A 14530-nucleotide genomic window follows, 5' to 3' on the forward strand; every position below is an offset into this window, starting at 1 on the left:
AAGGAACAAAATCACCAGCTCAGCTGGGCAAACATGGACCTTCTTGTTATCCCAGCTCGTCTGTCTATTCAGCACCCCATCTCCATTCAGCTCGGCTCATCATCACGAACACCCGCCAAGTGAGTACGCAACCTTGACGTGGTGATCGATGACCAGCTGTCCTTCAAGGACCATGTTGTTCCGTCTTCTCGGTGTCAAGAAAGTAAAGCAGCAAGGAGAGGAAAGATCAGAAACAGACAAGGGGTCAGAACTGGAAAGGTCCGAAAAAGCCGTGTGACACGCCAAAATGAAACGAGTTAATACGCGATAGTGAAGGTGAGCACACCATAGATTTAACACCGTCACACACGTGCACCTTGGGGCTGTGGTGGTGGTAATTCAATGCTGATCGACAAGATGGCGCCTCTTCTCTTTCTACCTCTACAGACCGAATATGATTGATAGCCCAACTCTGACATCACTTCCTGTGTTCAGCCCCCTGGACCCGCCCCTTCCGGTCTGGCCAGTACTTAACAGGAAGTGACATCATCTTTTCAAGTCTGGTCTGAGACTCGTGTCCCGGGGACATAATTTTTTTTTGCTGAAAAGCCTTAAATTTTCCATCCATCCATCCATCCATCCATCCATCCATCCATCCATCCATCCATCCTTCCATCCATCCTCTTCCGCTTAATCGAGGTCGGGTCGCGGGGGCAGAAGCTTGAGCAGAGATGCCCAGACTTCCCTCTCCCCGCCACTTCTTCTAGCTCTTCCGGGAGAATCCCGAGGCGTTCCCAGGCCAGCCGGGAGACACAGTCCTTCCAGCGTGTACTGGGTCTTCCCCGGGGCCTCCTCCCGGTTAGACGTGCCTGGAACACCTCACCAGGGAGGCGTCCAGGAGGCATCCTGATCAGATGCCCGAGCCACCTCATCGGACTCCTCTCGATGCGGAGGAGCAGCGGCTCTACTCTGAGATCCTCCCGGATGACTGAGCTTCTCACCCTATCTTTAAGGGAAAGCCCAGACACCCTGCGGAGGAAACTCATTTCAGCCGCTTGTATTCACGATCTCGTTCTTTTGGTCACTACCCATAGCTCATGACCATAGGTGAGGGTAGGAACATAGATCGACTGGTAAATTGAGAGATTCGCCTTACGGCTCAGCTCCTTTTTCACCACGACAGACCGATGCAGAGCCCTCATCACTGCGGACGCCGCACCGATCCGCCTGTCGATCTCACGCTCCATTCTTCCCTCACTCGTGAACAAGACCCCGAGATACTTGAACTCCTCCACTTGAGGCAGGATCTCGCTCCCAACCCTGAGAGGGCACTCCACCCTTTTCCGGCTGAGGACCATGGTCTCGGATTTGGAGGTGCTGATTCCCATCCCAGCCGCTTCACACTCGGCTACGAACCGATCCAGAGAGAGCTGAAGATCACGGCCTGATGAAGCAAACAGGACAACATCATCTGCAAAAAGCAGTGACCCAATCCTGAGCCCACCAAACCGGACCCCCTCAACACCCTGGCTGCGCCTAGAAATTCTGTCCAGAATCCAGTTATGAACAGAATCGGTGACAAAGGGCAGCCCTAGCGGAGTCCAACTCTCACTGGAAACGGGTTCAACTTATTGCTGGCAATGCGGACCAAGCTCTGACACCAGTTGTACAGGGACCGAACAGCCTTTATCAGGGGGTCTGGTACCCCATACTCCCGGAGCACCCCCACAGGATTCCCCGAGGGACACGGTCGAACGCCTTTTCCAAGTCCACAAAACACATGTAGACTGGTTGGGCGAACTCCCATGCACCCTCCAGGACCCTGCTAAGGGTGTAGAGCTGGTCCACTGTTCTGCGACCAGGACAAAAACCACACTGTTCCTCCTGAATCTGAGGTTCGACTATCCGACGGACCCTTCTCTCCAGGACCCCCGAACAGACTTTTCCAGGGAGGCTGAGGAGTGTGCTCCCTCTGTAGTTGGAACACACCCTCCGGTCCCCCTTCTTAAAGAGGGGGACCACCACCCCAGTCTGCCAATCCAGAGGCACTGTCCCCGATGTCCATGCGATGTTGCAGAGGCGTGTCAACCAAGACAGTCCTACAACATCCAGAGCCTTGAGGAACTCTGGGCGTATCTCATCCACCCCTGGGGCCCTGCCACCAAAGAGTTTTTTGACCACCTTGGTGACCTCAGTCCCAGAGATGGGGGAGCCCACTTCCGAGTCCCCAGGCTCTGCTTCCTCATTGGAAGGCATGTTAGTGGGATTGAGGAGGTCTTCGAAGTACTCCCCCCACCGACCCACAAGGTCCCGAGTCGAGGTCAGCAGTGAACCATCCCAGTGTTGACACTGCATTGCTTCCTCCTCCTGAGATGCCGGACGGTGGACCAGAATCTCCTCGAAGCCGTCCGAAAGTCGTTCTCCATGGCCTCCCCAAACTCCTCCCACGCCTGAGTTTTTGCCTCAGCAACCACCGAAGCCGCATTCCCGCTTGGCCTGCTGCTACCTGTTAGCCGCCTCTGGAGTCCCACAGGACAAAAGGGTCCCGTAGGACTCCTTCTTCAGCTTGACGGCATCCCTCACCGCCGGTGTCCACCAACGGGTTCGGGGATTGCCGCCACGACAGGCACCGACCACCTTACGGCCACAGTTCCGGTCAGCTGCCTTAAATTTTGCCCTAATAATATACAGGTTTGCATTGTCATCCCAACTCCTTTTCATTTTTCTTGTCAACTTTGTACAACATACACAAAGAAGTTTCTGTAGCGCAATTCAAAAAGACATTTATCTGCAGCTCAAACAGAGAAGCATTGTCCTGAAAGACCTCAGAGCGAAATTCAGGTCATCGCCTTAAAGGACTACTAGGTGTGCCCTAACAACAGACAATCTGAAAGATGAGGAATATGCGTGACCCCAAATAATGGTCAAAATGGCCCCAAAATAATCAGTGATTCCAAATATCGACATTAAATATCTGAACAACTCCCAGAAGTTAAGGACACTCCTCACACTTGGTATTGCAGATTCACTCAATACAACATCTGCAAGATCAGGGCGTACCTGAGAGAATATGTAGCTCAACTCCTTATTATGAACTTAAGAGGTCCTAAGCACAAAGAGTCCCAAAATGACTCAAACCCCGGCTATTAACAGTGAACGGTAATGTAGTATTAGGCCTGGGAAAGTTAACGTGTTAATTTTTGCAATTAGTGTGTCATGATTCACGTGTTAAAAAATACCGTCGCATCCAACGAGGCGAAGCCCTCAGGCGGTGTTTTGGTCAGGGCGGAATTTTCACGTAACATTACAAAACAATAATATAAAAAATGTTAAGTGTGTAACTAAAGAATTACATATACACCCAGTACGATATTTATATACTACCTTCATCTAAAGGCTCAACAGGGGTATGTGGGCGTCCCCTTGGCCTAGTCCAGCTGCTCAGGTCCTCAACAATGAGGATCGCCCTTGGGTAATCGCGCCACATGGCTGTAGTGCCGTAACTGACGCTCCCTCACAATGCAGGTCATGTGCCTCAATCGGGACTCCGTGAGCAACACAAAGTCAAACCAGTGGGACCCAAGGATGCTCTGAAGAGACACAGGAGTCCAGTCTTCGTCTCAGGTCACTGGATAGCGTCCATGTCTCATAAAATAGGAAGCACCAGGACTCTAAAGTCTTGGACCTTCATCCTTCTGCACATATATCAGGAGTGCCACACAACCCTTTCCAGTGACCCCCTCCCAAGCTCTCCCAATCCGTCTACTGACTTCATAGGAAGAGTCAGCAGAGACATGAATGTCACTGCCGAGGTATACGTGGGGACACTCATGTGGTCCTACACTCCACTCTGGTCTGCTGAGGCCAACCCTGCGTGGCATCCAATGCCAACCCTGACTCGTTTAAATGTGTAGCTCCTAGCTTGGTGGAACAAGCTGCCCACCTCCGTCCAAACTGCTGTCTATCTCAATGAGTTTAAGAAGCGACTGTCTTGTTTCATGAATTTCTCTCTAACTGCTGATGGCTTCCACAGGTTCTTGTCACTAAGGGAGTGTAACTCGCCTGCATTTTGTTCCCTTGTGGCCATCAATTCTGTGACCGTATCCCTTTGCTCCCAAACAGGCCCCCCAAGACCGAGGCCTACTCGATTATGATGTCCTTTTTTGTAAGTCACTTACGATAAAGGCGTCCGCTAAGCACATACATATAAAATGTACATGTAAAAACGGCTGGGTTTTCAAATTGGCACTATGTGGGCATGCGCATGACTGTGCCCCGGCACCCTGTTTCCTTCCTTGCACACCAATGCTGCCACAATTAAGCGAGTTTGTGAAGGCATGCATGCCAATACTGGATGGTGGCATAGTGGTTAATGTCACTTCTTAACCCTTCCACGGATCTAGTGGGGGTTCAATCCCCAGCCCATCCACTCTGCCAAATGTGCACAGTCTTCCTGTGGTTAAAGTTGCTCAGATTTACTCCCACACCCCAAAGATTAACTGGTGGCTCTAAATGTGGCCCCTTTTGCGTGTAATGGTTGCCCATTCAGAGTTGGTTCTCGTCTTTATTGTCACGTCAGATTCTGGCTGCCTGGGTTTTTGAAATTGGGACAGACAATGCATATGAGTATTGCCCCTTTATCATGGAACGATGCGCTCATCATGAAGGGCGCTTTCCGTCACAGCTCTCCTCACTATTGTGACCTGTATAAGATGTGGCACAAATCACAGTGACGCCAGTACCTTCTTTAATTGTGCTGCCCCGGTGCCTGTTCGGATGGCTTCCATTAATGCTTCCCTTGCTCCACTGTTGGCACAGGCTGAAGATGGCAAACGCGGTTGACTCAGTTTACTGTGTTGGTTTGGGAGAGGAGGTGGAGGCGGTGGACACGATGCGGCCGGAAAGTCACCTTCAGTAGCGAGTGGCGAGTGCTCTTGAAGAGAATCTGAAGTCATCTGGAAAACAAAGAATAAAAATAATAAGTTCCATCCGTCCATCCATTCATCTATCAAATTTCTACTGTAACAATTACGCAATTACAAGGCACTGGTGTCTCACGCCGAGCAGTTCCAGCTGATGCTCGAGCTGACGTTTTAATGAAATTTTGAAATGATTACATTTAGTTTGCTTAAAAAAGTCCATGCATTCATCTTAAAATCCACTTAATCCAAATTACACAGGACTGGAGCCAACCCTGAAAAGGGGTGCTAGTCTAACACAGGGTTCCACTGGCACACTTACAGTACCTATGTGATGGGGAGTTTCACAACAGCAAATTAATTATCCCAAAAATGTTGGGATGTGGGAGGAAAAACTAGAAAACGGGGAGAAGAATACACACAGACACAGGGAGGTCAGGCAAAAGCCACAGAGAAAGTGAGCAGGCTAGGATTTGAACCCAGGACTTGCCAGCTTGGACACTCAATACACTGTCTATCTGGTTCTGTGCCCGCACAATTTAAACAAAATGCCAAAATCCTCCACTCAGCAACATGAGAGACAACTGGATACGTGTCTGATTTATTTGCCGTTTCATCCATAGGGCGGTTATGGTGCCCCATCATCCATTTCATACATATCAGAGCAGATAAGGGACAGGAGGAAGTGAAGCCAATCGAGGCCTCATCAGATTCAAAGCAGGGAGCCGCCCTGGACAGAATGCCAGTTCATCAATTTAGAGTCTTCATTTAACAGCACCAGGCCATGATCTGGCACACTCGCTCATACCAAGACGATTCAGTGGTTCAAATGAACCTATTAGTGCCAGTCCATCAACTGGCATACTTACAGTGCATCCGGAAAGTATTCACAGCGCATCACTTTTTCCACATTTTGTTATGTTACAGCCTTATTCCAAAATGGATTAAATTCATTTTTTTCCTCAGAATTCTACACACAACACCCCATAATGACAACGTGAAAAAAGTGTACTTGAGGTTTTTGCAAATTTATTAAAAATAAAAAAACTGAGAAATCCCATGTACATAAGTATTCCCAGCCTTTGCTCAATACTTTGTCGATGCACCGTTGGCAGCAATTCCAGCCTCAAGTCTTGTTGAATATGATGCCACAAGCTTGGCACACCTATCCTTGGCCAGTTTCGCCCATTCCTCTTTGCAGCACCTCTCAAGCTCCATCAGGTTGGATGGGAAGCGTCGGTGCACAGCCATTTTAAGATCTCTCCAGAGATGTTCAATCAGATTCAAGTCTGGGCTCTGGCTGGGCCACTCAAGGACATTCACAGAGTTGTCCTGAAGCCACTCCTTTGATATCTTGGCTGTGTGCTTAGGGTCGTTGTCCTGCTGAAAGATGAACCGTCGCCCCAGTCTGAGGTCAAGAGCGCTCTGGAGCAGGTTTTCATCCAGGATGTCTCTGTACATTGCTGCAGTCGTCTTTCCCTTTATCCTGACTAGTCTCCCAGTCCCTGCCACTGAAAAACATCCCCACAGCATGATGCTGCCACCACCATGCTTCACTGTAGGGGTGGTGCCAGGTTTCCTCCAAACGTGACGCCTGGCATTCACACCAAAGAGTTCAATCTTTGTCTCATCAGACCATTTTCTTTCTCATGGTCTGAGAGTCCATCAGGTGCCTTTTGGCAAACTCCAGGCGGGCTGCCATGTGCCTTTTACTAAGGAGTGGCTTCCGTCTGGCCACTCTACCATACAGGCCTGATTGGTGGATTGCTGCAGAGATGGTTGTCCTTCTGGAAGGTTCTCCTCTCTCTACAGAGGACCTTTGACAGAGTGACCATCGGGTTCTTGGTCACGTCCCTGACTAAGGCCCTACTCCTCCGATCGCTCAGTTTAGATGGCCTGCCAGCTCTAGGAAGAGTCCTGGTGGTTTTGAACTTCTTCCACTTACGGATGATGGAGGCCACTGTGCTCATCAGGACCTTCAAAGCAGCAGAAATGTTTCTGTAACCTTCCCCAGATTTGTGCCTCAAGACAATCCTGTCTCGGAGGTCTATAGACAATTCCTTTGACTTCATGCTTGGTTTGTGCTCTGATGTGAACTATCAACTGTGGGACCTTATATAGACAGGTGTGTGCCTTTCCAAATCATGTCCAGTCAACTGAATTGACCACAGGTGGACTCCAATGAAGCTGCAGAAACATCTCAAGGATGATCAGGGGAAACAGGATGCACCTGAGCTCAATTTGGAGCTTCATGGCAAAGGCTGTGAATACTTATGTACATGTGCTTTCTCAATTTTTTTATTTTTAATAAATTTGCAAAAATCTCAAGTAAACTTTTTTCACGTTGTCATTATGGGGTGTTGTGTGTAGAATTCTGAGGAAAAAAATGAATTTAATCCATTTTGGAATAAGGCTGTAACATAACAAAATGTGGAAAAAGTGATGCGCTGGGAATACTTACCGGATGCACTGTATACCAGGCCAATTTAGAGTCACTAATTCATTTAATGGTACCAGTCCCTCAGCCAATCACCTGGAAAATGTACTGATACCATTAAGACACACCCACTACAAGACACACCCACTTCATGGCACGCCCATCTGATACTTGTCATTACTCCTCCCACAACCCTAATCTCACCCATACTTTAAGGATATTAACTTAATGGTATCAGTCCATCACCTAGCACACTCTCTCATATATGGCCCATTTAGAGTGCCAGCCAAACACCTTCAAATTCACTCATACCATTAAGAGTTATTAATTAGAGCTACCAGTCCAGTACCTGGCACACTCACTATGGACCAGTTTCAAGTCTTCAGTTTACCTGATCATGCCATGTCATGGGTCAATGAGCTCACTCATACTGGGCCAGTTCTGAGTCACCACCTAACTTGATGGTGTGGTGCCAGCCCATCCCCTAAGCAGACTCTTAAATACCCAGCCTTCAATGAAAGGCACCAGGCCATGACCTGGCACTCTCACTCATGCCAGGCTGATTTAGTGTTACAAATGAACCCAATAAAAGTGCCAGTCCAGCACTTGGCTCACATATTCATTCCAGGCCACATGACACTAATGACACACCCACTCTAAATACACGCCCACCCAGTAATTATCATTACTCCTCCCACAACACTAATCTTAACCATAGTTTATGGATATCAACCTAAAGGTACCAGTCCATCTCCTGGCACACTCCATAATATCAGGCCAATTTGGAGTGCCAGTCAAACACCTGGAAAATTCACTCATACCATTAACAGTCACCAATTAGTGATACCAGACCACTCACTACCTGGCACACTCCCTATGGGCCAATTTCAACTCTCTAAATAGCTTGACTGTACCAGGTCATGGGCCAATGGGCTCTCTCATGCTGGGCCAATTTTGAGTCAATGGCAAGCCATTACCTGGCACAGAATCCAAAAGTGGCAAGTATGTCACCTGGCACAGTTACTTGTGTTGAGCTGATCAATAGTCACCAGTTAACCTGAAAGTGCCAGGTGATCATCTGGGACTTTCACTCCTATAAGGCAAATTAATAGTCATTTATTAACAGTACCTGGCACACTCATGATGTTTAGACAATTAATATGGCAATGCCAGTCCATCACCTGACACACTGATTCCAGGTTAATTCACAGTTTCCAATTAACCTAATGGTGCCAGTCAATCACCTGGAAAATTCTGCCATACCCAGGCAAATCAGAGTCTTCAGTTAACAACACCAGGCCATGATCTGGCACAGTCACTCACATCAGACTGATTTAGTGTTGCAAATGAACCTAGCAGTACCAGTCCTGCACTTGACATACCCATTAAGGGTCAATGCAAAGTCTTCAACTGGCAGACTTCCTTGTACTGAGCCAATCTGAAGACACCAGTGTGACAGATGACTCAGGGCTGTGGGAGAAAAATGGAGGCACTGAGAAAAACCTGCAAAGACATGGGCAGAATGTGCCAATGCCACATGGACAGTGCACAAGCTGGAATTTGAACCCAAGCTGATGGAGCTGGACCACTGTGCCACCATGCTTCCACTACTTGTGATCGATATCGTAGAATTCATATCTCCTCGGAGCCCATTCCAAACACCACCCCCCATCCCCAAGTCACATTTTGGCCCATACCTTTTTAAGATAATTTGAACCAGCGTCCGCATCAATGCCGTCAACCTGTTTTTCTTTGGAATGTGAAAATTCCGCTGGTGGGGAAGAAGGGGAATGACCATTTGTAGCATTCTGGACATTTTCTAAATTCTTCACATGGCTTATTTCTGTAGATGCTGTTGAAGCGATCTGTTGGGAGAACAAAAGAAAAAAAAATAGTAAAATGAATTTTCCATTCTTATGTCACAACTTGGTGACATACTTGGACTGTACCCAAGTAGTACCCTGGTGCAAATGGGCTTTAGAAGAGACACTGACCAAAACGAGAACACCGGGCACACCGTTCACAGAAATGAGAGGAGGAGCGCTAAGAGATCTACGCAGCGGTGGTCTCGAAAGTGGATTGTAGGGCACATTCAAGCAGGAATTCTGCCACACCAGTAAAATCAATTCAGTTCAACGTCACAGCCAAGGAGCGCAGTGCATTTTTAAAATTGATTATTTATTTATTATTAATTAATAACAACATTAACTAATAATTAATTTATTATTATTTATTTATTAATATTTTGCACCTGAAGCATCACATCAGGAACATCAGTGCGTTTCCACTGCATGGCACAGGAAGCCTGCCCCTTGCTGTTTCCTGAACACATGACTGATCACGTGAGACGGGTCTAGCTGTAGACCTCAGGAGCTCTGCTCAAGAGCCAATCGGATTCCATGTTTATGTCACATGATTTACAAAGCAAAAACCCCAAGAAGGCTCTGGCTGTGGCTCACAGCCCACCACAGGACACACCCACTACGAGACACGCCCTCCTGAAAGTTGTCATTACTCCTCCCACAACCCCAATCTTAATCACAGTGCAAGGATATTTTATGAGAATGAAGCACCAGGCCTGGAGTGATTATGTTGAGAAAAGCGCAAATGACTGGCTAGTGTCACGTAACCTGACTGACACATGATGCAAACGCCACTAAACGTCGTCAGATATGTCCAGTTTGATTGGCTCCTTAGTGGAGTGGCGTTCTGGAGGTACGTGGGTATGTATGTGCTGATGCGAGTGGCAGCCCAACCAGTAGTGGCGTCTGCTTTACGTTATCTTTCTGTCTTTTTCTTCTTTTCTTACAGCGTAAATAGAGTGTAAATTGATTGTGTACAACTGTACGTGTGCCGTGCTTTAGTTTCAGTACTCTATGCATGTGGATCATTTTACAACATAAGTGACCGGCAGGAAATTAATTTACACGAAGGAAGCGCTGCTCACACTCTGAATGAAGAGACGTCCTGGTGGAGCGCAGATCATTCCAGAAGAACTGAGGTGCAGGTATCGGAGGATGCAGGAAATAGAAACCATCAATTCGATCGGACATAATGGGAAATGTAAACTCGCTGGTCAACAAGATGGCTGAGCTAGCAGCACTAATTAAAAACTACTGGGCCTATAGGGAGTGCAGTTTGTTGTGTCTGATGGAGACACGGCAAACTGACAGCATTACTGATGCGAGCGTGGACAACCTGGAGTCCACAACCGTAAGAGCCGACATGGATGCTAAACGATGTGGCAAAAGCAAAGGTGGGGGGACTTGCACTGTTTATTAACATCAGGTGGTGTAACCCGGGACATGTAACTGGCAAATATTATGAAGAAATTGAAGGTCCCCTGTAGCCAACCTCCTTGGACTCAGCACCGTGGACCTTTATTAAATTTCCAACTGTTGTCACAGGAACATCAAGCTGCTTGGAGGGGGTCTTCTAGCCTTTGCCTTTCACATGCCTGCCTGTCATTTTCTTTCTGATCTCCTCAGACCACCTTTGCCTTCTCTGGTCCATAGTGTGGGACACACAGTGACACCAAAGAGCAGAGTGACGACTCAACATCTTATACGACTATACTTCCTTAGAAGACTGGCGTCCTTCAACATCTGCAATAAGATGCTGCAGATGTTCTATCAGATGGTTGTGGCGAGCGCCCTCTTCTATGCGGTGGTGTGCTGGGGAGGCAGAATAAAGAAGAGGGACGCCTCACACCTGGACAAACTGGTGAGGAAGGCAGGCTCTATTGTAGGCCCGGAGCTGGACAGTTTGACATCTGTGGCAGAGCGACGGGCGCTGAGCAGACTTCTATCAATCATGGAGAATCCACTGCATCCACTGAACAGGATCATCTCCAGACAGAGGAGCAGCTTCAGTGACAGACTGCTGTCACCGTCCTGCTCCACTGACAGACTGAGGAGATCGTTCCTCCACTAAACTATGCGACTCTTCAATTCCACCTGGGACGGTAAACTTTAAAATTATACAAAGTTATTGACTGTCTGTATACCTGCATTGTTATCACTCTTTAATTTAATATTGTTCCTTATCAGTATGCTGCTGCTGGAGTATGGGAATTTCCCCTTGGGATTAATAAAGTATCTATCTATCTATCTATCTATCTATCTATCTATCTATCTATCTATCTATCTATCTATCTATCTATCTATCTATCTATCTATCTATCTAAAAACATCTACGCATGGAAGTCTGTCTGGCCCGGAAGTGCGAGGCTACAGCATGAAGCTCAAAGAAAGGGCAAGGCGGCCCCAAGTTAACGAGTCGGAAGAAGAAAGAAGTGCAAGACTACAGCATGAAGCTGAAAGAAAGCGACTCCATCGCCAAAGTGAAACTGCTGACGAAGGACAAACTCGCTTAGCTGCTGATAGACAACTGAGGTGAGCACATCGACAAAATGAAACTGCCGAGGAGAGAGAAACTTGCCTTGTCGCTGATAGACGAGGGGGGAGAGCACGTCCGCGAAACAAAACCACCGACTCAGCATTTCAACTTTAATTTTTGACGAGTTCAATAGTTTCTAGGAGCTCGGGCTTACACAGCTAGTCTTCTTCTATAATATGCTACCGTTTCTGTCCGTTTGTCCGTCCAGGATTTTAAATCACCTGTAGCTCGCAAACCGTTTGACCAATTGTCCTGAAATTTGGTACACATATACTATGTGACCTCTACTGTCTGCTTTTGGGGTGATGATTTTTATTCCTCTTTTTATTTTTATTGTAGAATCAACTCTCAGCAGTGGCCAGCAGGGCAGCAGTGTGGCACATGTGTATGGGCACCATTCTTATTCCCTACCACCTTTGCTGTCACTCCCTTTACCTCTTAAATCGTTCTTGAGGCAGATTGAAGAGTTAAGTGCCAGCTTAAGTGAAAAATTAAGGAAAACATACTAAGCAATTGCAACACAAACACTGACTTAATCAGTTTTAATGTGAAAAGAGAAGGGTACGAAAAATTCTCACAAAGGTTTGGACCGTCTGTCTCCACAGTCAGAAATGTCGTTAGGAAATGGAAGGCAAGATGTGTTAGATGTGACATGCATGCGACTAGGAGGGGGCTGAATGGACCAAATGGAGGTAATTACCCACCAGGCCAGGGGGTGACGGGGTGCGCTAAAACCTTATTTTGTTATCTCTGCAGGCCAAATATGGGAAAACCCGCCTGATTTAACTACAACGTCGCTTCCAGTTCCGGCACCAAGAAGGACGTCATTTTGAGTTCCGGCAACAAGAAGGATGTCACTTCCAGTTTCCGGCCTAACAACAATAACAACAACAACATTTATTTATATAGCACATTTTCATACAAATAATGTAGCTCAAAATGCTAAGATGACATAACTTTCCAGTCTCACCCTTTAAAACCGCCATCTTCTCCATCACCAGTTCAGTCAGGAGCTCAATCTATGCACATCAGTGCTTACTTAAAAACCCCCTGTAGCCATGGACAATATACGGGTGGCCGTTCCAAACCTTTCCAGTGTGCCGAGACTCATTCTTTCACATAGGCCAAGAAAAATATCTGAAAGGCGCAGCTGAAGGCAGGTTAGAGTGGTCACAGACAAAGCACAGAGCACCTCCAGAGAGCTACAAGGATATCTGGCTGCTGATGGTGTCATTGGACGTTGTGCCACAGTCCAGCACACTTTACACTGGGTGATGTACAAAAAGCCATTTCTGAGTCCTCACCGCATGACGTACAGCAAAAGCGCATCGGGACAAGCCAGAAACATTTTGGGGAAAAAAAATCCTGTGGACAGTGTGGTGGACGGCCGGGATGCCTCTTCTGTATATGGTCCAAGGGAAGAGGCATGGACTGATCAGTACTTCCCCCGGGATGCTAGATGGCAGCCCCCCTGGGTGGCCGTGGTGCCTTGGATTCCTGCAGGGCTTCATGGGAGATGGAGTTCTCTACGACCATGTTGGTATCTGGGGGTGCCACCTGGGGGCACTGCAATGGTTCCTGTGCCGGATGCAGGTCATCAAACACCTGGAGCACTTCTGGGTGGGCTATAAAAGGAGCCAGCTGCCACCACTCCGGAGTCGGGAGACAAAGCTTGCCAGAGAGGAGTGGAGGAGAAAGAAAGGGAAGAAGAAGAAAGCATTGGGATTGTGTGTACTTAGTCCTTGGACTGTGTTGTACCTGTGGGAACGGGGAAGGTGAAAAGAAAAATAGAAACATTTATTTGTTTTATAAGTGTGCCTCATATGTCTGTCTGGGTTGGGTTAAGCACTGGTATAGCGTCATTGTCATAACAGATGAGACTAAGGTCAAGTTTTTGGGTCACAACCAGAGGAGAATGGCATGGAGAACAAAAAACACCCAGCATTCCAGGAGAAGAACTTGCTGCCTACTGTAACATTTGGTGGAGGGTCCATCATGTTAAGGGGCTAGCACGGGTACTGGAAACCTGGTTAAAGTGGAGGGCCACGTGAAGTTCTCCCAGTATCAGCAGATTCTTGACAAGAATGTTCAAGAGTCAAATCACAAAGTTGGATGTTTCAGAACGACAATGAATCCAAAGCACCGTTCACAATCTACCAAGAAGATAGATAGATAGATAGATACTTTATTAATCCGAATGGGAAATTCACATTCTCCAGCAGCAGCATACTGATACAATAAATAATATTAAATTAAAGAATGATAATAATGCAGGTGAAAAACAGACAATAACTTTGTATAATGTTAAATGTTAACGTTTACCCCCCGGGTGGAATTAAAGAGTCGCATAGTTTGGGGGACGAACGATCTCCTCAGTCTGTCAGTGGAGCAGGACGGTGACAGCAGTCTGTCGCTGAAGCTGCTCCTCTGTATGGAGATGATCCTGTTTAGTGGATGCAGTGGATTCTCCATGATTGATAGGAGTCTGCTCAGCGCCTGTCGCTCTGCCACAGATGTCAAGCTGTCCAGCTCCATGCCAACAATAGAGCCTGCCTTCCTCACCAGTTTGTCCAGGCGTGAGGCGTCTTTCTTTTTTATGCTGCCTCCCCAGCACACCACCGCGTAGAAGAGGGCACTCGCCACAACCATCTGATAGAACATCTGCAGCATCTTATTGCAGATGTTGAAGGACGCCAGCCTTCTAAGGAAGTATAGTCGGCTCTGTCCTTTCTTACACAGATCATCAGTATTGGCAGTCCAGTCTAATTTATCATCCAGCTGCACTCCCAGATATTTA

General features: G+C 47.4%; 1 protein-coding gene across 1 annotated transcript in view; it reads right to left on the reverse strand.

Annotated features, from left to right (window-relative positions):
- Positions 1-14530, reverse strand: part of cobl (cordon-bleu WH2 repeat protein) — a 333465-nt gene that overhangs the window by 15423 nt on the left and 303512 nt on the right. Inside the window, exons 17-18 of the mRNA XM_051936126.1 lie at positions 9033-9200; positions 4722-4934 (exon numbers count right to left, since the gene is read on the reverse strand). Of these exons, the coding sequence (XP_051792086.1) occupies positions 4722-4934; positions 9033-9200 (381 nt within the window). The remainder of the gene's footprint in view (positions 1-4721; positions 4935-9032; positions 9201-14530) is intronic.

The sequence above is a fragment of the Erpetoichthys calabaricus genome, chromosome 13 (assembly GCF_900747795.2).
Source record: "Erpetoichthys calabaricus chromosome 13, fErpCal1.3, whole genome shotgun sequence".
Taxonomy (NCBI): domain Eukaryota; kingdom Metazoa; phylum Chordata; class Cladistia; order Polypteriformes; family Polypteridae; genus Erpetoichthys; species Erpetoichthys calabaricus.